This window comes from Boleophthalmus pectinirostris, unplaced genomic scaffold (genome assembly GCF_026225935.1).
Source record: "Boleophthalmus pectinirostris isolate CB_2022bp ecotype Guang Dong unplaced genomic scaffold, ASM2622593v1 HiC_scaffold_6, whole genome shotgun sequence".
In the NCBI taxonomy this organism is placed as follows: Eukaryota; Metazoa; Chordata; class Actinopteri; order Gobiiformes; family Gobiidae; genus Boleophthalmus; species Boleophthalmus pectinirostris.
The window spans coordinates 40,310,567-40,334,863 of record NW_026571447.1 but is presented as its reverse complement, the minus strand read 5'-3'; the positions used below and the strand labels follow the sequence as shown (position 1 = coordinate 40,334,863).

The 24,297-nt window shown below is 40.7% G+C and overlaps 1 protein-coding gene across 1 annotated transcript in view; it reads left to right on the top strand.

The window, feature by feature from the left end:
* The window catches only part of LOC110164313 (inactive phospholipase C-like protein 2), a 76,511-nt gene extending 52,795 nt beyond the window's left edge, over nucleotides 1-23,716 (top strand). Inside the window, exons 4-5 of the mRNA XM_055163929.1 lie at nucleotides 20,500-20,609; nucleotides 23,574-23,716. Coding sequence (XP_055019904.1) covers nucleotides 20,500-20,538 — 39 coding nt within the window. The 3' untranslated portion in view covers nucleotides 20,539-20,609; nucleotides 23,574-23,716. The remainder of the gene's footprint in view (nucleotides 1-20,499; nucleotides 20,610-23,573) is intronic.
* The last annotated feature ends 581 nt before the right edge of the window (nucleotides 23,717-24,297 follow it).

Below are 24,297 nucleotides of genomic sequence, written 5' to 3'. Positions count from 1 at the left end.
CAGACATGTTGGGCTGGAGGAGGTTCAGAAGCTCCGTGTGGACGCGGCTCAGGCTCAGGCAGATGGACTCGGGCATCGATCTGTTTCTATGGACACTGCTCCTGGTCCCGGAGGAAAAGCTCACGTGCTTCTGAGGGAAAGTGGGTCAGAACAGTCGGCACAAAGCTCCAGGACAGGAGAGAAGAAGTGTGGAGGCAGGTTAGATTTGTCCTTCAGAGGAGAGAAGGAGAGAATCTGGGAGTTTAAAAAGAACTTTAAGATGACACAAAACTCAAACTCTTTAAACCGTTTTATAACCTGTGTTGGGAAAGTTCATTTTCTACATCGGGGGGTGTCCACACTCTTTTCATCAAGGGTCACACATGTAAACTAGAGATGCACGGATTGTGGTTACAACAGGCGGATGACGTGACGAAAAATTAGAAAAAAAAGTTATTGTTAGTATTGTTACGTACATGTGAAAAGACGAGTGTCATTGTCTGTGTTTGTATATGAAGTGTACGTCATGTCATTAATTCGCCCATTTGACCTTGTTTTTATGTTCTGAAGGTTCAGGTTGTGTCGGGTTATTGATGCCTCAGGTTTACGAGGCACATTTTATACGCAGTTTATTTTATTATTTCTAATTTATTTCAGCTGTTTGCCATATTTATTTAGTTATGCTTTTTTTTTTTGGATTCAGGATATCAGATATATATATATATATATATATATTATATATATATATATATAAAAAATGTGTTTCTCACCTTCCACGGTGGTTGGTCTCTCACCCTCATTGAGCTCGGTCGTCTACCAGAGGCCTGGGAGCTTGACAGTTCTGCGCAGTATCTTTGCTGTTCCCAGTACTGCACTTTTTCTGGACTGAGATGTTCCATTGTTTTTCCCGGTATTTCCCGTTCTGAAGCCTCTTCCAGTTTGGGGGTTACAGCCCCGAGTGTCCGATCACCACAGGCACCACTGATGCCTTTACTTTCCAGGCTCTCTCCAGCTCTTCCTTGAGCCCCTGGTATTTCTCTCTAGCTTCTCGTGTTCCTTTTTCCTGATATTACCATCGCTTGGTATTGCGATGTGTCACCACCACCACGGCTCTGCTCTGTTTCTTATCCACCACCAACTCTGGTTGGTTCGCCATCACCATTCTGTCAGTCTGTATCTGGAAGTCCCACAGGATCTTGGCTCGGTCATTCTCCACAACCTTTTGGAGGTGTTTCCCACCTTGATCCTGGGGTTTCCAGCCGTACTCCTGCACAGATGTTTCTGTACACTATGCCCGCACCACTTGGTTATGTCGCTCCATGTTTGCTTTCCCTGCAGCATCTTACACCCCGCAGTTATGTGCTGGACTGTCTCAGGAGCCTCTTTGCACAGTCTACACCGTGGGTCTTGTCTGGTGTGGTAGATCTGGGCCTCTATTGCTCGAGTGCCCAGGTCCTGCTCCTGAGCAGCTCAGGATCAGTGATCTGTGTGTCCTTCAGACCCTCTCAAGCCATTGGTAGGATTTCTTGAATCAGCCACTTCAGTTATGTTCCGGTGGTTATTGTATGTAGGTTGTCTGCATGCCATGATGGTCCCTCCAGCTCCTCTTCCTCTGGACCCCACTGTCTGAGACATATATATATATATATATATATATAATATATATATATATATATATATATATATAATATATATATATATATATTATAATATTAAACCAGGACTAAACCAGGACTAAACCAGACTGAACCAGGACTAAACCAGGAGGACTAAACCAGGACTAACCAGGACTCTAAACCAGGACTAAACCAGGACTAAACCAGGACTAAACCAGATCTAAACCAGGACTAAACCAGGACTAAAACCAGGTCTAAACCAGGTCTAAACCAGGACTAAACCAGGTCTAAACCAAACCAGGACTAAACCAGATCTAAACCAGGTCTAAACCAGGACTAAACCAGGACTAAACCCAGACTCTGAGCCTCTGAGATGTGACGGGATCAGACTCTGACAAACCGGTCTGACCACAAAGTTCAAATTTGAAATGAACCAGTTTAGTTCTTAGTTCCAAAAAATGATCTAATTCATCGATCTTTTTTTTTTTTTTTTTTTTTTTTTGAGTGATTCTTTTTCATGATCAAAGCCCAAACAGAACCACAGTCATTATTTGATCAGTTTTAACAATGAGACTGTGTTCGATTTCATCTTCAGATCAAATGATGAATCGACGCATTAGAAACACAGTGAGTGGGTTTTGTGTGGAGGATTTGGTTTTTGATTTCGTTTGTGCTTTTATAAACGTTAAAGTCTGGTCAGGTGCTTCCGTTTCATGTTTGTGGTTTTAATTTTTCTCTTCATGTGACTGAAGTGTGGAGTTTGTACAGAAATGAGGTTATTGATTCTTTTCAATGTTCAGAAGATGAAACCTCGTCGCTCCTGCTGCTTTTTGTGTTTCGTCTTGTTTCGATGACGCAGCAACGACCGGGACTAAACCAGGACTAAACCAGGACTAAACCAGGACTAAACCAGGACTAAACCAGGTCTAAACCAGGACTAAACCAGGACTAAACCAGGACTAAACCAGGACTAAACCAGGACTAAACCAGGACTAACCAGGACTAAACCAGGACTAAACCAGGACTAAACCAGGACTAAACCAGGACTAAACCAGGACTAAACCAGGACTAAATGAGGTCTAAACCAGGACTAAACCAGGACTAAACCAGGACTGAACCAGGACTAAACTAAACCAGGACTAAACCAGGTCTAAAACCAGGACTAAACCAGGACTAAACCAGGACTAGGACTAAACCAGGACTAAACCAGGTCTAAACCAGGACTAAACCAGGACTAAACCAGGACTAAACCAGGACTAAACCAGGACTAAACCAGGACTCTAAACCAGGACTAAACCAGGACTAAACCAGGACTAAACCAGGTCTAACCAGGACTAAACCAGGACTAAACCAGGTCTAAACTAAACCAGGACTAAACAGGTCTAAACCAGGACTAAACCAGGACTAAACCAGGTGTAAACCAGGACTAAACCAGGACTAAACCAGGACCAGGACTAAACCACTAAACCAGGACTAAACCAGGTCTAAACCAGGTCTAAACCAGGACTAAACCAGGACTAAACCAGGACTAAACCAGGTCTAAACCAGGACTAAACCAGGTCTAAACCAGGACTAAACCAGGACTAAACCAGGACTAAACCAGGTCTAAACCAGGTCTAAACCAGGACTAAACCAGGACTAAAACCAGGTCTAAACCAGGACTAAACCAGGACTAAACCAGGTCTAAACCAGGTCTAAACCAGGACTAAACCAGGACTAAACCAGGACTAAACCAGGTCTAAAACCAGGTCTAAACCAGGACTAAACCAGGTCTAAACCAGGACTAAACCAGGTCTAAACCAGGTCTAAACCAGGACTAAACCAGGACTAAACCAGGTCTAAACCAGGTCTAAACCAGGACTAAACCAGGACTAAACCAGGACTAAACCAGGTCTAAACCAGGACTAAACCAGGTCTAAACCAGGTCTAAACCAGGTCTAAACCAGGACTAAACCAGGACTAAACCAGGACTAAACCAGGTCTAAACCAGGTCTAAACCAGGACTAAAACCAGGTCTAAACCAGGTCTAAACCAGGACTAAACCAGGACCAGGTCTAAACCAGGACTAAACCAGGTCTAAAACCAGGTCTAAACCAGGACTAAACCAGGACTAAACCAGGTCTAAAACCAGGACTAAACCAGGTCTAAACCAGGACAAACCAGGACTAAACCAGGTCTAAACCAGGTCTAAACCAGGACTAAACCAGGACTAAACCAGGTCTAAACCAGGTAAACCAGGTCTAAACCAGGGACTAAACCAGGTCTAAACCAGGTCTAAACCAGGACTAAACCAGGTCTAAACCAGAAACCAGGACTAAACCAGGTCTAAACCAGGACTAAACCAGGACTAAACCAGGTCTAAACCAGGACTAAACCAGGACTAAACCAGGTCTAAACCAGGACTAAACCAGGTCTAAACCAGGTCTAAACCAGGTCTAAACCAGGACTAAACCAGGTCTAAACCAGGTCTAAACCAGGACTAAACCAGGTCTAAACCAGGTCTAAACCAGGTTTCAGGTGATGAATCCTCGTTGCTTCTGTGTTTCTTTCGTCTCTTTTCGATGACTCAGCACCGTGACCCTGGGGCCGGTGTTGTCAGACTGGATGTTTTTCAGCTGAATATTGTGGCTCTTTACGGTTGTTTAACCATGTTTCGCTTGGAACAATAAAGAAATCTGTCACTTTATTGAACAAAGTTAAACAGAAGCTCATTTCGTTCACAAACTCCAGAATGAACGAGGTCACAGTTCGTTCATCAGGCAGGAAAACAACGTTCAGTTCATGTTCGTCCAAAACCTGCACAGGTGCAACACTGGTTATAATTAGTGCTGTCGAGAGAGATGAATTAATTATGATCTGTAATTAATGAATCTAATTAATCTCTTTTTTAATCTCACCTAAAAATTGCTGAGAAAAGCTTCAACTTGAGGTGTTTTCATTTGAATTCATGATGACATTATTTTAATACTTTTATTAATGTTTTTATAAAAGTATCATCATTATTACTGGGTCTGGTCAAGTGGTAACGGAGGGAAACAGGCAGATTTTTGACATTCAGATGTCTCTTATTCAGAAACTAGAGGGACTATTGAAATAAGTATTATTATTACTACTTACTTATTATTATAAGTATAAGTATTAGAATCATAAAGTGATGCTCCTAGTGGACGGGAAGAGAAATGACGTGACATGACCCGAGACTCTCACCGTGATGTAGAAATGCACCAGAGCTGTCAGAAAATATATAGTTTGTTGGCCAAAAACAAAAAACAGAACATTATTCTTTGTTATTATTATATTTTTATGATAATAAAATCACCAGCTCATTATTCCATTATTTGCCCAGTGAACAAAGAAGGAAAGCCACAAAACTTTGCCAACTGATAAAACTCACACTTTTTCAAACTTTTGGCGATTTCCATTTTCTGAAACTAAATAATTCAGAATTTATTATCCCCGTTTATTTCTTTTACTCTTTGTTATTATAATATGTTGTGAAGTGTGAGCTGCTGTGTCCAGGTCATTTCTCTGGAGGATCAGTAAAGTTTGTCTGAGTCTAAACGAGTTTAAGTTTAAAATATGATACACATGGTTCTCAGAGAATAATCCAAACAATCAAGATCATTTGGTGATATAAATATAAATATATGGGTCCGGTCAAGTGGTAACGGAGGGAAACAGGGTCAGATTTTTGACATTCAAATGTCTCTTATTCAGAAACTAGAGGAACTATTGAAATAAGTAAAGTATCAGAATGTAGGAAAGAGTTACACTCCAACAGGGTCAAGTTAAACCTGTGAGATTCTTTCAAGTTGTTGACAAAAAATTTAAAAACTCATGTCGGTAACGGAGGGAATGAAATATGCAGCACTTTTTGGTCAATAAATCCAAACAGTGAAACTCTTGGTTCTCACTTACATATCCTTAACAAACTGGTTTGAATATTTGCTTCATATAGTTTTCTACCATATGGTACAAGATTAGGTTGAAAAACCTCTGACTTTTTGACTCATGAGATTTTTTATTAAGAAAGTTCATGGTAACGGAGGGAAAAGTAACAAACAAGTAGAAGGTGCAGGATTTTACATCATGTGTCGCTTTTTCTTCCAAATACTTTAATATTACTTATATATATTTATTTATTTATTTTATTTATTTATTTGGGTCACAGGTATATTTTTTGACATTAATTCATAAACAGTCATATTTAACACACACAGACTGAAAAGGTGCAGGCTGAAGTTTAAGCTTATTCTGCCTTTACCCTTTATTCCTTTGTCAGAGCTTCATCTTGATCAGTTCATCTTCAAAAATACAGCAGGAGGAAACAAACTAATCAGAAACAGAACAACAAAGTTCTACAGCACAAACTAAGTCTCATATTTCATGTTTCTGTCCAGAGTTAAACATTTAAACTTCTTTATGAAGTGAAAGAAAGTGGTGCACAATTTTAGGTTCAAAATGAAAGAAACTATTTCTATAAAATATGTCAGTCCTTCCAAGAACATTTTTATCATTTTAAATACTTTTTTTTTTTTTTAAATCCTGTCCCTTCATCAACAGTTCAAAGATGGAATAACACAAGATATGATGAAATACAAACATTTATTTACATGATTTTTGGGTCTTTGAAATTTGGGAAATAATTTTTGTTCCATGTTTCATTCATGGTCTGTTTAAAACGGATGGAACTTTACAACCAAAAATGGTCCAGAAAAAAGGTCAACAGTTTGATAAACTCGAGTACATATGTATCTGTTCAATACACTTTTATATCAGATGAATTAACTTGAAGTTTTGGTCTTGTTGTTTACTTCTGTTTGACTGGGTCCAGAGTTAAACCCGCTCAACACTCACAGTAAGAATTCGTGTCACTTAAGGTATTTTTTAGCAATTAAATCACTGCTGAATTAATAAATGCATGATAAAGCTTTTAATGCTGTACTGTGGAACATTCCTGCAAAGCAATAATGTCTCCCTGAAGATAAGCAGGTCCCCACCTCCAGAGCCTCTGGAGCGGCTGCAGAATGCATTATTTATTTAAGGCGGGTGTTAGATTAGGGGCCCGTTGCCATGGGAACAGCAGCGGCGTGTTTAATCATGCGAGTCATGTGTGCGGAGACGGCGTCACAGGGAATCCTCAGTCTCCCCCGGCTCTGGATCTGGACCTGGACCTGGATCTCACTCTCGCTCCGGTTACGACAGCTCAAATGTGCTAATGTGCTTTTTTTTTTCCTTTCAGAGTTGGTCACGTTTAAGAATCAAAATGTAGACGCAGGGATTTGAAATGCAAACGTTTTAGTTTAACAAAAAAATCACTAGAGAAACCTCCACCTCCACCTGAAAAACAAGTTCAGAATGACAGAAACAGCAGAAGAATCTCTTTTTATCTCCTGTCGACAGAACAGGATGAGGCGGCAGGTGGAGGGAGGCTCAGGTTTAAATCCTGCAGAGAATCACAAAGACGAGGAACAGATGAGCTCCAGTGTCAAACGCACTTCCTTCTCCTTGAAACGAATAATGATAAAACAATAAATTACTTTTACGTACGTTTCCAACTTCGCCGTTCCTTTACTTTTCACGTTGTAGTTCTTCTTCTTCACTTGCCGCTTGATCGGTCCGTTGGAAAATAGAGTCCCGCGGTCACTTCTGTTGTGGCTTTTTAATGTGTTGTGGCTTTTGGGTTTGTGTTGTGGCTTTTGTATTTGTTGCGCCGTTTGCATTAAAATAAAGTCCTGTGGTCATTTCCGTTGTGGCTTTTTTGGTTTGTTGTGTTGTCACATTTGTATTTGTTGCGGTGTTTGCGTTTGTTGTGACCCTCTCGGCTTCCGTAGGAGTTTCATGAGTGAAGCGTGCGCTGATCGTGTGGGGATCGTGTGGGATCGTGCGTGGATCGTGTGGGGATCGTGTCGGGATCGTGTGGGGATCGTGATCGTGTCAGGATCGTGTGGGATCGTGTGGATCGTGATCGTGATCGTCGTGTGGGGATCGTGTGGATATCGTGTGGGATTGTGGGGATCGTGTGGGGATCGTTCGTGCGGGGATCGTGTGGATCATGTGGTGATCGTGATGTGGGGATCGTGATGTGGGGATCGTGTGATCGTGCGGGATCGTGGGATCGTGTGGGGATCGTGTGCGGGATCGTGTGGATCGTGCGGGGATCGTGTGGATCGTGTGGGATCGTGTGGGATCGTGTGGGGATCGTGTCGTGTGGGGATCGTGTGGGATCGTGTGGATCGTGGTGGGGATCGTGTCAGGATCGTGTGGGGATCGTGTGGTCGTGTGGGGATCGTGTCGGGATCGTGTGGGATCGTGTGGGGATCGTGTGGGGATCGTGTGGGGATCGTGTGGGGATCGAGCTCTGAAGGGGGAGTGACTTTTGACTCAGAACGTCCGAAACAAAAGTGAAACTTACAAAATGTGAAATAACAAATCTCAGTCTTATACAAGAGGACTGAAGTTTTGCCTCCATCTTGAACATAGTCGAGACTTTTTATTAGTTATTTTTCAGTTTTATTTTGACTTGTACATTTATATTTATATAATTATGTCTTGTTTGACTCTGGCTCTTGTTCTTTTGTGCTGCTCAGGCCTGAGTGGCAGAAGCTGGTTGAAGGGCCTATTAGAATCATAAAGTGATGCTCCTAGTGGACGGGAAGAGAAATGACGTGACATGACTCATGACCAGAGACTCTCACCGTGATGTAGAAATGCACCAGAGCTGTCAGAAAATATATAGTTTGTTGGCCAAAACAAAAACAAAAAACAGAACATTATTCTTTGTTATTATTATATTTTTATGATAATAAAATCACCAGCTCATTATTCCATTATTTGCCCAGTGAACAAAGAAGAAAAGTCACAAAACTTTGCCAACTGTTAAAACTCACACTTTTTCAACTTCTGGCGATTTCCATTTTCTGAAACTAAATAATTCAGAATTTATTATCCCCGTTTATTTCTTTTACTCTTTGTTATTATAATATGTTGTGAAGTGTGAGCTGCTGTGTCCAGGTCATTTCTCTGGAGGATCAGTAAAGTTTGTCTGAGTCTAAAGGAGTTTAAGTTTAAAATATGATACACATGGTTCTCAGAGAATAATCCAAACAATCAAGATCATTTGGTGATATAAATATAAATATAAGGGTCTGGTCAAGTGGTAACGGAGGGAAACAGGCAGATTTTTGACATTCAAATGTCTCTTATTCAGAAACTAGAGGAACTATTGAAATAAGTAAAGTATCAGAATGTAGGAAAGAGTTACACTCCAACAGGGTCAAGTTAAACCTGTGATATTCTTTCAAGTTGTTGACAAAAAATTTAAAAACTCATGTCGGTAACGGAGGGAATGAAATATGCAGCACTTTTTTGGTCAATAAATCCAAACAGTGATAACTCTTGGTTCTCACTTCCATATCCTTAACAAACTGGTTTGAATATTTGCTTCATATAGTTTTCTACCATATGGTACAAGATTAGGTTGAAAAACCTCTTACTTTTTGACTCATGAGATTTTTTATTAAGAAAGGTCATGGTAACGGAGGGAAAAGTAACGGAGGGAAAATTGTACAAACAAGTAGAACAGGGGTGTCAAACTTTTTTCATCAAGGGCCACAAATCCAAACACAGATGAAGCAGAGGGTTGATCAGGGGCCGTAGACTGGAGCTCAGTACAGGGAATAATTGAAATATGTGCATGTTTAACACGTTAGAATGAACCATCAGACTTTATTCATGCTAAGATCCTCAAACTCACAAATGAAATATTAAATATGAGCTTTATCAAGGTAGATTTAAAAAAAAAAACTTGCAGTAAAAAAATATTTTTTAATTGATGCAAGGTAATTTGGGCCAATTCACCTGGAAGCCTGAGGGCCAATAAAAATTTGTCTGAGGGCCGCATTTGGCCCCCGGGCCATAGTTTGGACATGCCTGAAATAGAAGGTGCAGGATTTTACATAATTTGTTGCTTTTTTCTTCCGAATTCTTTAATATTACTTTCAAAATGAAAGGAAACTATTTCTATAAAATATGTCAGTCCTTCCAAGAACATTTTTATCATTTAAATTTTTTTTTTTTTTTTTTTTTGGAAAAATCATGAACCTTCATCAACAGTTCAAAGATTGAATAGATTAGTCAAAGATTAAGCTTGAAAGTTCACCTGAAGAGGATTTGGGAAATAATTTTTGTTCCATGTTTCATTCATGGTCTGTTTAAAACGGATGGAACTTTAGAACCAAAAATGGAACAGAAAAAAGGTCAACAGTTTCATAAACTCGAGTACATATGTATCTGTTCAATACACTTTTTATATCAGATGAATTAACTTGAATTTTAGACCTTTGTTTACTTCTGCTTGACCTGGGCCCATAAATATGTTTTGTGATGACAGAAAATACACCAGAGAAATGTTACACTCGCTCTTTAAATCTCAGCACGAGCAAAACATTACAGTGTGAGGAGCGTGCATGTGAGCGTGCACGTGCATGTGAGCGTGCACGAGCCTGTGAGCGTGCACGAGAGCCTGGTGGGCGTGCACGAGAGCCTGTGAGCGTGCACGAGCCTGTGAGCGTGCACGAGAGCCTGGTGGGCGTGCACGAGAGCCTGGTGAGCGTGCACGAGAGCCTGTGAGCGTGCATGAGAGCCTGGTGGGCGTGCACGTGTGTTCCCGTCTGGCGCCCTCGCTCTGTTACCGTGTGTGTGTGTGTGTGTGTATGTTTGTGCTGTCGTTGGGCCGTTGCCGTGGGAACAGCACCAGTGTGTTTAATAGTGTCAGCCGTGTCGTGTGTGTGTGTGTGTGTGTTGTGTGTGTGTGTGTGTGTGTGTGGAGGTGTCAGCTCGGGGAATCCTGTTCACCAGCTTCTGTTACTCACAGAAAGTGAGAGGTTTGATCAGAGCAGTGACATCGCTGCTCTTTTATCTGCAGACGACTTTAAACGAGCTCTTATCAGAATCACACTGTGTCACTTTAGACTCTGGCTACGTTCAGACTGCAGGTTTAACGCTCAATTCAGATTTTTTGTGTGAAATCCGATGTTTTTTCGAGGTCGTTCACATTTCCAGTTAAATGTGACTTGTATGTGACTCCAGTGTGAACATTAAACGGTCCAAAAGTGTCCCACATGTGACACTGGAGACACGACGACGTCAACCGCAGCGAGCGTCTCTGTGTTTACACAAGTTGAACAAACATGGACGCAGCATCGAGCACCTGGAGATTTTAAAGTTCCTCTCGTACCGGAGCCAGAACATGAACAACTGACTTGTTTTAAGGAGGAGATTGAGAAGGAGAAGGACCAGGTTTTGGGTTGTGGTGTTTTGTGGGACAGAACGTTGAAAGGAACGTGTGACGAGAAGAATGTTTGTGTCCGTTTGTGTCTTGTTGATGACGTGTAGGTGGATGAATGCACTTTGTCCGTTCACACTGAAGTCACATGTCAAAAGATCAGATATGTATCAGTTTTAGGAGCACATGATCCAAGTGTCCTGGGTCACATTTGAAAAAATCGGATCTGTGTTGTTCAGACTGACAATAAAAGATCAGATACAGGAACATAGAGACGAAAAATCAGATTTGGTCACTTCAGGTGCAGTCTGAACGCAGCCTGTGAGTGTTCTCTCTGTGACAGAGGGGTGTTCTCTCTGTGTGACAGAGGGGTGTTCTCTCTGTGTGACAGAGGGGTGTTCTCTCTGTGTGTGTTCTCTCAGAGGGGTGTTCTCTCTGTGACAGAGGGGTGTTCTCTCTGTGTCACAGAGGGTGTGTTCTCTCTGTGTGAGGGGTGTTCTCTCTGAGAGGGGTGTTCTCTCTGTGACAGAGGGGTGTTCTCTCTGTGTCAGAGGGGTGTTCTCTCTGTGACAGAGGGGTGTTCTCTCTGTGTCAGAGGGGTGTTCTCTCTGTGTCAGAGGGGTGTTCTCTCTGTGTGTGTGTACAGAGGGGTGTTCTCTCTGTGTCAGAGGTGTTCTCTCTGTGTGTGTTACAGAGGGGTGTCAGGGTGTTCTCTCTGTTCTCTCTGTGACAGAGGGGTGTTCTCTCTGTGTCAGAGGGTGTGTCAGAGGGGTGTTCTCTCTGTGTCACAGAGGGTGTTCTCTCTGTGAGAGGGTGTTCTCTCTGTGACAGAGGGGTGTTCTCTCTGTGTGACAGAGGGGTGTTCTCTCTGTGACAGAGGGGTGTTCTCTCTGTGACAGAAGAGGGGTGTTCTCTCTGTGTCAGAGGGGTGTTCTCTCTGTGTCACAGAGGGGTGTTCTCTCTGTGTGAGGGGTGTTCTCTCTGTGACAGAGGGGTGTTCAGAGACGAGACTCTCAGCTCTCTACATGTTCAGAGTATCAGAGTTTTCAGGAGTCCACACAGTCCCCGTCACATCTGGACCAACATGAACTCGTGGAGCTGGAGGCACCAGATCGTTCCGTCTCTGGAGCCGTTTTCAATCGGATTAATGTGAACGAACACTGTACACACAACAACACCACTCACATACACACCAGTGTGAATGGGGCCTCAGACTGAAAACTCTGTTGCACCTTGTGATGTCATGTGGTGATACAGAAAGTGCTCCACTGTGTTTTTATTCTATTTGGATCATTTCATCTCTGGAAGTGTCGATCTCTACTGAACTAAAGGTTAAAAAGAAAAAGCTGTTCACTCGAAAACTACCACTTCATGACATCACAAAGGGGAACAGAGCATTTAGAGCTTTGCAGATGTAAACAGACTGATAATAAAGAGTTACTCAAACATGTGAATGAAACAAAACACAAGTCCAGCTCTGTTTGTGACGAGGAAACAACTTTCTAACATGACTTAATGTTCACAACAGTTAATTTTGCGAAATATCGGAGCTTTTAATTAATGTTGTAAAACCTTCACCTTCTCTCGAGCTTCTTTCCAAACACAACTTCCTGTATTTTGCTGCATTTTTAGACACACTCATGAGAAAAAAGGGTTAATTTTGATATGCAGTGTATTTAATTTCATATTTTAACTTAAACAAAACATCAAAATATGAATAAAAATGGCAAACGATGAAGTTCAGACTGAAAAGTGCGAGCGCTGTGGCATGACTTTTGTTTTTGCAGAACAGCTCAGGTTCTGTGGTTTTTTTGTGTTTGCAAAAATGGGCAGTGGCCTCGTTTTCAGTTTCCTTCCTCATAGATTTGTACTGATCAGAGTGTAGAACATTTCATTCTGTGAGACAAACCCCGAGAGTCCGTTATGTGTGTGAGTCACTCGGGCGCAGCAGTGACCTCAGACAGGACAGTGCCTCCAGATAACAAACCAACACACCAACACCGGGCACAGTCTGCAGAGAACATGTGTCTTTATTATTTTATTCACTTTTTATTTAAGCTTTTTTTTAATCAGGAAAGAAATCCCAGTGAGATTAAAAAAAAAAAAAAAAAAAAACTCTTTTCAAGCAGTCTAGACAGTGCACTGCCTTTAATATTATTATTCTTATTTTGTTTAACCTTTATTTAACCAGGAAACAAAATTCACTGAGATGATTTATTTATTTATTTATTTTATTATTATTGTTATTATTTTAAGCAGTCTAGAGAGTGTAGTGCCTTTAGATTGCGCAGTGACTTTATTTATTTTATTTTATTTTAAATTTATTTTATTTAACCTTTATTTAACCAGAAAAAAAAAAAAAAAGAAATTGAAATTAAATTTGAAATTAATTGTTGACAGTCCAATGCCTTTAGATAGCATAATGTGTTTAATAGTATTATTTTTATTTATTTTAACCTTTATTTAATCAGGAAACAAAAGCCACTGAGATGATTTATTTATTTAGTTATTTTATTTTATTTAATTATTTTATTTTCAAGCAGTCTAGACAGTGCAGTGCCTTTGGATTGCACAGTGACATTATTTTATTTATTTATTTTTATTTAACCTTTATTTAGCCAGGAAAAACAAACAGACAAAAAAATAGTTAATAATAATAAATAAAAATTACAACGAAATTAAAGTTAAAATTGAAATGCCTTTAGACAGTTCAGTGCCTTTAGATAGCGTAATGTGTTTAATAGTATTTTTTTTATGTAGTTTAACCTTTATTTCACCAGGAAACAAAATCCACTGAGATAAAAATAAATAAATAAATAAATAAAAAATAGCACAGTGACAATATTTTTTTGTTTTATTTTTTATTTAACTTTTTTTTTTAAGAAAAAAAAAAAGAAATTAAAATTAAAACCCTCTTTCTCAAGTAGAGTAAATATAGTCTAGAAAGAACAGTGTGTGTAGTTTGTGTGTTTTGTGTGTTTGTGTGTAGTTTGTGTGTTTGTGTGTAGTTTGTGTGTAGTTTGTGTGTGTGTGTGTAGTTTGTGTGTGTCTTGTGCATCTGGAGTCTGCATGTGTCTCCATGGCGACGGCACAGCACCGTGACAACAACAACAGAGAGGAAGTGGTGACTGCAGAGACACAGACGCACAACACAACACACAATATACAACACACGACACACAACACACGACACAGGGAGGAGAGAGGAGAAGAAGCAAGGTTAGAGAGAGACGATGTACAGAGACGATGGACAGAGAGAGGAGAGGAGGAGAGAGAGAAAGAGAAAAGTGCTTTGATTTTTCAGTCATTGTTTATAGGACTGAGGACGTGAACAGAGGATGTATAAATTTATAAAGAAAGAGAGAGAAGAGAGGGAAGTCACAGTTTCATAACACAGGGAGGAGAGAGAGAGAGAGGGAAGAGAGCGAAAGAGAAAGATGTCACAGGCTCAGGAAAAAGAAGAAAGTCAGAGATCACAGCACAGGGAGGATGTAGGCAAGACAAGTTTATTTGTACGGCACAATTCGTACACAAAGTAATTCAAAGTGCTTTACAGAATAAGAAATACATTAAAATCATAATCAAAACAATAACTTTAACTTCTTAGGTTCGTTTTTAAAGACGATGCAGTAAAGTGTGTTTACTTGTTGACATGTTTCGGCTGCTGCGTCTTCAGATTTGTCCCTGGTGTTGGTGGTGACGTGTCGTATATCAGCTGTTGTTACTTCCTGTGGGCGTGGTCAGACCTGATGGACCTGCAGGTCGCTCAGACTGACCACGCCTCCCGTCGCCCGGTGTCTCTGGAGGAGGGTGTCCCAGGTGTGTGAAAGGAGGAACGCTCCGTCATCACGGTTAATGCTGTCAGTGCCTCGTTTCCTGATTTCACCGTCCTCCTTGATCCAGCGTTTGAACTTGTTGTTTTCTGATCCAATGACCCGAGCCCCGACCTGATCCAGAATGTGGTTGTTCCTTTTACAGTGTCTGATGTGGTGGATTTTAGGTTTTCCTGTTCTGCTTTAGCTAGCAGCCGAAACATGTCAACAAGGTAAATACACTTTACTGCATTGTCTTTAAAAAGAACCTAAGAAGTTAAAGTTTATAAGAAGACAAAATGAACATCATTGGCATAATCAAAACAAATCAAAACATAAATAATCATGGAGATTAAAATAAAAAAAGAGAGACATAAATTGGAGAGAAGAGTGCGGAATGAAAACCTTTCAGTTATTTGCACAGTTAAACAGAAATGTTTAGAGTCTGGATTTAAACAGCGTCACAGAAGAGTCTGTCTCACATGTTCAGACTGTTCCAGGTTTTAGCTGCATGAACCTGAAACTCTGACTCCCCTTGTTTAGTCGTGACTCTGGCACCAGCAGGAGGTCGGTGTGTGAGATGTTCATGTGACACTCTGTACCAAGTTTTGGAAAAGACACAGTGTCACTCAGGTTTAAGTTGAAAGAATTTCCACCCTCTTCTCTGGAAGTAACTGTAGGTTTCTCACCACTGGACGTCCCTGTAGCGTCTGATGAAGTCCTTTTTCAGTTTCTAAAGTAAATATCTGTGCTTGTAGCTCATAAATGTCTTGTTGATAGATCCGACAGCGCCCACAGATAGAATTCCCTTGGTTTCTTCTCCCCGACATGTTGCTGGCTCATCAGATGATTTGTTTAAAAAAAAATGTAAAAATGTGCAATTCACTCTTATGTAACAGATAATACTCCCTACAACTGTGCAACTCACTCTTATGTAACAGATAATACTCCCTACAACTGTGCAACTCACTCTTATGTAACAGATAATACTCCCTACAACTGTGCAACTCACTCTTATGTAACAGATAATACTCCCTACAACTGTGCAACTCACTCTTATGTAACAGATAATACTCCCTACAACTGCACGACAACTCAGATAATACTCCCTACAACTGTAACAACTCACCCTTATGTAACAGATAATACTCCCTACAACTGCACGACAATCAGATAATACTCCCTACAACTGTCCACGAACTCACCCTTATGTAACAGATAATACTCCCTACAACTGTACAACAACATGGCCTTATGTCACAGATAATACTCCCTACAACTGTACAACAACATGCCCTTATGTAACAGATAATACTCCCTACAACTGTACAACAACTCAGCCTTGAGATTTTATATTTTATTCCTTTTTTATTATTTTTTTGACTTGTACATTTACATTTATATAATTTTATCTTATTTCACACGTCTCTTTCTTTTTTTCTTTTTTTTTTTTTTTTACGACTTATTTACAATTTATAATTACTATTTATATTTTTACTTTTTAAAGTTTGTTTAAAAAATGTTTAAAAGTATTAATTTACTTAAAAGGAAATCAAAAATAGACACATTATCTGTTGTTGGAGGAGGTAAACTGATTAAAAAGCAAAAACAGCAGGAGCAGGCAAGGATAGCGTCCACACTCTTCAGAAGCAAACTCCTTCCATACTCCTTCCATACTCCTTCCATACTCCTTCCATACTCCTTCCATACTCCTTCACTAGAATGACTTTTACAGTGTGTATGTAGAGTGTAAACAGAAGAGAGCAAAAGCAAAAAGAGACAGAGGCAAGTCACAAGTTCACAACACAGGGAGGAATATAAAGAGAAAGAATGGAAAAGAGAGAGAGAGAAGCGGACCGGTTCAGTCCTGTTTCTTTCACTGAGGATGTGAACGTTTTAAAACACTTGTGTTCAGTTCAAATGTTGCGTTGTTCTGTGGATCGAGGCCGTTGTTGTGCTCAGTTTTCTGTTTTCATTTTATTTAACTTTGTTTCTTTAAAACAGTGGATAATGACACAAGTTCACTTGGACAAACCCAAAAAATTTAAATAAAAAAATTAAAAAAATGTACAAGAGGTTTCTTTCATTTTTCCCCCTTTGTATTTGAGCAAATTCCCCAGTTCAGATTGTAAAAGCAGCTCTTCAGTTAAAATGATTCTGCTCTGTATTTTGTTCATCTAATTATGAACATGATAAAGTATTATTGTCGATAATCAGGAAGTACTTGTTAGCATACTAGCTTTTGATAGAACAGAATAGAACAGAATAGAAAGCCTTTATTGTCATTATACACAGTGTAATGAAGCTGGTCTGGACCTGAAGCTCCTGTCAGAAGGCCACAGGTTGAAGAGGTGGAAGTCGGGTGTGTGTTTTGTTCTTGATGATGTTCCTCGTTCTGCTGAGACAGTTGGAGGTGGAGATGTTGGATGTGGAAGACAGAGGGCAGCTGCGAAACTCCTCTCTGGTCTTTGAGGATTGCTAAAAGCGTGAATAATCTCATCGTGGAGAGTAATCGGGAAGTTCTGATGCTTTTAAGGTGAGAGAGGAAGAACTTTGGATCACTGCAAACCGTTTTTTTCAGACAATAAATATCAGGAACAGCTTTAACAAGGAGGTGTAGAAGGTGAAATTTTAGCCAAAATAAATCTTCTTTCTGGTCCTAAATAAAACCAACATGCGTCTTCACGGTGACGTCCAGCAGAAGCGACGTGTGATGTGGTTTGGTTCAGGTCTTCAGGTGTTTGGAGAACAAAGTGTGGGTCTGGTGTGACAGCTCCAGAGCTTTGTACGCTCTGTAGGACGAGGAGGATCTGACGTATGTTCTTTAGACGAACGAGGAGGATCTGACGTATGTTCTTTAGACATGAACGAGGAGGATCTGACGTATGTTCTTTAGACGAACGAGGAGGATCTGACGTATGTTCTTTAGACGAACGAGGAGGATCTGACGAATGTTCTTTAGACGAACGAGGAGGATCTGACGAATGTTCTTTAGATGAACGAGGAGGATCTGACGTATGTTCTTTACATGAACGAGGAGGATCTGACTTATGTTCTTTAGACAAACGAGTAGGATCTGATGTATGTTCTTTAGTTGAAGGAGGAGGATCTGACGTATGTTCTTTAGACGAAGGAGGAGGATCTGACGTATGTTCTTTAGATGAAGGAGGAGGATCTGACGTATGTTCTTTAGACGAAGGAGGAGGATCTGACGTATGTTCTTTAGAACGAGGAGGATCTGACTTATGTTCTTTAGACAAACGAGTAGGATCTGATGTATGTTCTTTAGTTGAAGGGGAGGATCTGACGTATGTTCTTTAGACGAAGGAGGATCTGACGTATGTTCTTTAGATGAAGGAGGAGGATCTGACGTATGTTCTTTAGACGAAGGAGGAGGATCTGACGTATGTTCTTTAGACGAAGGAGGAGGATCTGACGTATGTTCTTTAGATGAAGGAGGAGGATCTGACGTATGTTCTTTAGACAAAGGAAGAGGATCTGACGTATGTTCTTTAGATGAACGAGGAGGATCTGACGTATGTTCTTTAGACGAACGAGGAGGATCTGACGTATGTTCTTTAGACGAACGAGGAGGATCTGACGAATGTTCTTTAGACGAACGAGGAGGATCTGACGAATGTTCTTTAGATGAAGGAGGATCTGACGTATGTTCTTTAGATGAACGAGGAGGATCTGACGTATGTTCTTTAGACGAACGAGGAGGATCTGACGAATGTTCTTTAGACGAACGAGGAGGATCTGACGAATGTTCTTTAGATGAAGGAGGATCTGACGTATGTTCTTTAGACGAACGAGGAGGATCTGACGTATGTTCTTTACATGAACGAGGAGGATCTGACTTATGTTCTTTAGACAAACGAGTAGGATCTGATGTATGTTCTTTAGTTGAAGGAGGAGGATCTGACGTATGTTCTTTAGACGAAGGAGGAGGATCTGACGTATGTTCTTTAGATGAAGGAGGAGGATCTGACGTATGTTCTTTAGACGAAGGAGGAGGATCTGACGTATGTTCTTTAGACGAAGGAGGAGGATCTGACGTATGTTCTTTAGATGAAGAGGAGGATCTGACGTATGTTCTTTAGACGAAGGAGGAGGATCTGACGTATGTTCTTTAGATGAAGGAGGATCTGATGTATGTTTTTTAGATGAACGAGGAGGATCTGACGTATGTTCTTTAGATGAAGGAGGAGGATCTGACGTATGTTCTTTAGATGAACGAGGAGGATCTGACATATGTTCTTTAGATGAAGAGGAGGATCTGACGTATGTTCTTTAGACGAACGAGGAGGATCTGACGTATGTTCTTTAGACGAACGAGGAGGATCTGACGTATGTTCTTTAGACGAACGAGGAGGATCTGACGTATGTTCTTTAGATGAAGAGGAGGATCTGACGTATGTTCTTTAGACGAACGAGGAGGATCTGACGTATGTTCTTTAGATGAACGAGGAGGATCTGATGTATGTTCTTTAGTTAAAGGAGGAGGATCTGACGTATGTTCTTTAGATGAACGAGGAGGATCTGACGAATGTTCTTTAGATGAACGAGGAGGATCTGACGAATGTTCTTTAGATGAACGAGGAGGATCTGACGAATGTTCTTTAGATGAACGAGGAATCTGACGTATGTTCTTAGATGAAGGATGATCTGACGTATGTTCTTTAGATGAACGAGGAGGATCTGACGTATGTTCTTTAGTTAAGAGGAGGATCTGACGCATGTTTTTCAGATGAACGAGGAGGGTCTGATGTATGTTCTTTAGACGAACGAGGAGGATCTGACGTATGTTCTTTAGACGAACGAGGAGGATCTGACGTATGTTCTTTAGACGAAGGAGGACGAGGAGGAGGAGGCTGTGGATTCTGAACTCTGAGCCGCTCTGAACCTCGTGGAGAATCTGAGAGAATGAGAGATGTGGAGAGGTTTGCGTCATCCACTCATGTGTCTGCTGCTCTCAAACCAAACACTCCAGCAGCAGCAGCTCGACCCAGAACCGACCCGTCTCGTTTTGATCTGAATTATAGAACCGTTTAAAAGCTTCTGTCGAACGGCTCAAAGACACAAGTATTGTTTTTTTTTTTTACTTTTTTAACAAAAATCATCTCAACTGTTTCAGCTCCAAATGTTTTTACGTTCAATTTGACTTAATTTAAACAAACTTTAAAAAGTAAAAAATATAAATAGTAATTATAAATTGTAAATAAATCGTAAAAAAAAAAAAAAAAAAAAAGAAAGAGACGTGTGAAATAAGATAAAATTATATAAATGTAAATGTACAAGTCAAAAAAATAATAAAAAAGGAATAAAATATAAAATAAAGGCTGAGTTGTTGTACAGTTGTAGGGAGTATTATCTGTTTCATAAGAGTGAGTTGTTACAGTTGTAGGGAGTATTATCTGAGTTGTCGTGCAGTTGTAGGGAGTATTATCTGTTACATAAGGGCGAGTTGTTGCACAGTTGTAGGGAGTATTATCTGAGTTGTCGTGCAGTTGTAGGGAGTATTATCTGTTACATAAGAGTGAGTTGCCCAGTTGTAGGGAGTATTATCTGAGTTGTCGTACGGTTGTAGGGAGTATTATATGTTAAATAAGGGTGTGTTGTTGTACAGTTGTATTGAGTATTATCTGAGTTGTCGTACAGTTGTAGGGAGTATTATCTGTTAAATAAGGGTGTGTTGTTGTACAGTTGTAGGGAGTATTATCTGAGTTGTCGTGCAGTTGTAGGGAGTATTATCTGCCCTGTGGTTTCTGTTGTGGTTAAATACTTGTGTACTTTGTGTCCCCAGCGATGCAGTTCCACGAGAACCTCCACGAGCTGGCGGTGAAGGAGGGACTGAAGGGACGTAAGCTGCACAAGGCCGTGGAGAGCTTCACCTGGAACATCACCATCCTCAAGGTCAGGAGATCACCGGGCTCTCCGCCTCACCTGGGGGTCCAGACAGCCACAGACACCAGACAAAACCCTGGACACTTCATTTTAATCTCAGAACTTTCTCCTTAAAGGTTGTATAAAGGATTTTTTAAGGGAAGTGAAGTACAGCGACAGTCCTTTTTCAAATGTTGCGCGTGCGTGACACCACCTTCCCTCAGTAGAAACACCTCCTCCCGCCTCTTTACTCTAGAAATCACGCTTGTTTACATCCAGTGCGCGTTCAGAATTACCGTTGAAGTGACCTGTCTAGAAATAATTTAGCGACCAACACGTCTTTAGTTTTTAAGACTCTTCGTCTGCTTCATTCGCGCCATCGCTGGAAGGAATCTCCAAGAATCACCTCAGTTTGTCTTCGCTCCTTTTCCCCTTCTCTTCTTCTTTCGGCGACCTCAAAAACGGACTTTCTTTGGCGGCGAACTGGTCGTGGATTCTCGTCCGACATCGCGACAAACTTTGTGCGATTTGTGAGGAAGCGACAGTTTGAAAAAGCCTCTAAGAACCGCTGCATAAACCACATAATCCCAGCGCGCCGACGAATCAGTTATACTAGGGAGTTTGATTGACAACCTAACAGCCAATAGATAAAGAGGCAGCCTCGTTTTCTATTGGCTGATGTTTATCTGGCCTCACTACGTCCACAGTTGATAGATTTTCGTTCTTTTTTTTTTTTGGTCATCATAATTACAAGGCTGTTGTGTCTCTGTAATGGTATTTTAAACTTTCAGTGACAATTTGAAAAAAAAAAAAAAATCCTCCATACAACCTTTAACTCCAAACTGGTGTGTTAGAACTTCAAACTGTATCACACTAATCCACTTCCATGAAACTGAAAGTAAGATTTTGATTTAAAGTTTCAGGAAGTGGCCAAATGAAGAGGTCAAATATCACGAGACGACAAATATTCAACATTCTGAAGTGATCAGGTTCATGGTTTACTCATAGACGGTGTAAAGAAGACGACTGAGGGAGTGTGACGAGTCCGGCTCCAGTTATACGAGCAAATTTGGAGCTTAGTTTCATATGAAGAAATTAGAAATTTACAGACAAAACTGTGAAATAAAAACACCTTGATCGTGTAGAGCAGGTAGAGTTAATGTGAACATTTTACAACCAAAATTTGGAAGACTGACAGCAGCAGGTGCAGAGAGAGACACAATCTTTGTCAGGTCAACTGGAGCCAGAGCTGATGGAGCCAAACGTGCATCTATGTTCACTTCCTCTTTGGAATGCAGCGGGTTCGCTATCGGTGCGTTCAATTATCCGTCCGTCTCCTATTCGGATCTCGGATGTAACGTCACATTCACACTTACACTTACTTCAAAACAAACGTTTATTATGTTCTGTGTGACCGACTTGGAGAAAAACATGGAGGCCAAACAGGAAAAGTGTTATTGTTGATGTTTATCTTCTATTCAGGCAGATTTAAGGAAGTATCCACCATCTTTCCCACCAGAACTAAAGAAGCAGCTGTGATGAGCTGCGGAATATATTCCACCAAATAAACTTTTGTCCAGTCGACAAACTGAATTTGTCCTTTGCCTCCTGTTGGCGACTCCAGGGACGTTTAGTAACAAACGTTAAAAACAAATCTTTACAGAAAGAACAAAAATGTGTCTGTTTGCTGCAGGTGTTCCAGTCAGTAGGAGCAGGTAGAGGGTTGGGCTGTTGGAAAAAAGGATCAAAACTCAAACACAACAGACTCCAGACTCTCCAAAACAGTAGAAAAAGTGAACACATCACACGAGGAAAAATAGAGTTAAAAGGCCTTTATTTAAATGACCAAAGTCGACATGTTTCGACCTTAACTTTTAACTGATGAAGACCAGTTCAGGTCGAAACATGTCGACTTTGGTCATTTAAATAAAGACTTTTTAACTCTATTTTTCCTCGTGTGATGTGTTCACTTTTTCTACTGTTTTGGAAAGTCTGGAGTCTGTTGTGTTTGAAAAACAAATCTTTGTTCAATATTGACTTCAACACAACAACGACCACCACAAACACAGACAGTAATACAGACGCAGTAAAGTACTGCAGTAATACGGACGCAGTAAAGTACTGCAGTAATACAGACGCAGTAAAGTACTGCAGTAATACGGGCGCAGTAAAGTACTGCAGTAATACGGACGCAGTAAAGTACTGCAGTAATACGGACGCAGTAAAGTACTGCAGTAATACGGACGCAGTAAAGTACTGCAGTAATACGGACGCAGTAAAGTACTGCAGTAATACAGACGCAGACTAAAATTTAAACCACCAAAGCTCCAAACATAATGAAAACAGTTCATACTTAAAAGTGACACTGGGCACAGCCTCTTGGATTTTATCTTGGAATCTTTGCTCTCTTCCGAGTTCTTCCGAGTTCTTCCGAGTTCTTCCGAGTTCTGAGTTGTTCCGTCAGAGGAAAAGGGGCGTGTCAGTGCGTCCTCGGACCTCTGAGTCGGATGGATAAACAAACGCACTGTAAATCCATTTATATCAGAGCTCCACATGCAGCCCTTTGGTCGACTCTGACCGACCCATTTAAGCTCATTTGTAATTACAAAATAAACATATTTTATCATTTTACCCCACACATCAACTAAAGCTGCATTACTTTTATTTTAGAGCTGTTTTTTTTATTATATTTTTTGGTCGGGAGTCTCACTTTTTCATTGTTTAGTCAGAACATAAACTCTTCCCAGTCTGAGCAGCTCGTCAGATCAATGAGATTTACTACTTTGTTATAAAGAAATACAATTAATATTCTGCAGAACTGATTTAAAACTTTGGCCTCCACAATATTTTCTGTTTCTCATGTGGCCTGATGGAAAAAACTTCACTCGCTCACCCCTGATTCAAACATACAGTCTGTGGGTTCACTTCATTGTATTTTCTTATTTGACGTCCTCCTGATTTTCCTGTTCTTTTTCTTTTGTGTTTTTCCCTCAGGGTCAGGCGGACCTTCTGAAACACGCCAAGAGCGAGGTCCAGGAGAACCTGAAGCAGATCCACTACGCCGCTCTGACCTGCAGCCTGACCAAAGGAGGAGGAGGAGGAGGAGGGTCCCAGTCTGGAGACGGGAAGGGACGCCGAAGTCTGGAGGCCATCCCCGAGAAGGCCACGGCGGAGGAGGAGCTGAGCGACGAAGACCTGTCCACCTGCTGAAGAAGACCTGAGCTGGCAAATGTCCTGAACCTGCTTTGCGAGGAAGAGCCTTCAACCAACAGAAGCCACTGGAGAAGATCTAAGTGATAAAACGTTTGATTCCTCTTGACAAGAACAAACCAGGAAACGTTCTGTACCTTCTAGAGACAATACGATCAATGAAAACCTCAAAACTCACTGAACCTTCTGGAGGAATTGTGAACTTTCAGAATAAAACGATGATGATGCTCTGAGTGAAGATCTGCCGACCTTCTGAACCTTCTTTCGGAGAAGAACCTCTGGAGCGAGGAAGATCTTACAACCTGCTGAAGCCAATGGAGGAGACTGTGGAAAGACTCTGAACCTGCTGTAGAAGATTGGTCCTGCTCCAGTTTGACCCGGTCCCACAAACTCAGCACAAACACGACTCAAAATTCACTTTTACTTTGAGTTTTGGCAATTATTTTTTTTATTTTACAAGGGATGGATGATGTAAAATTCTTCTGGGTTTGAAAACTAACTTGAAGGA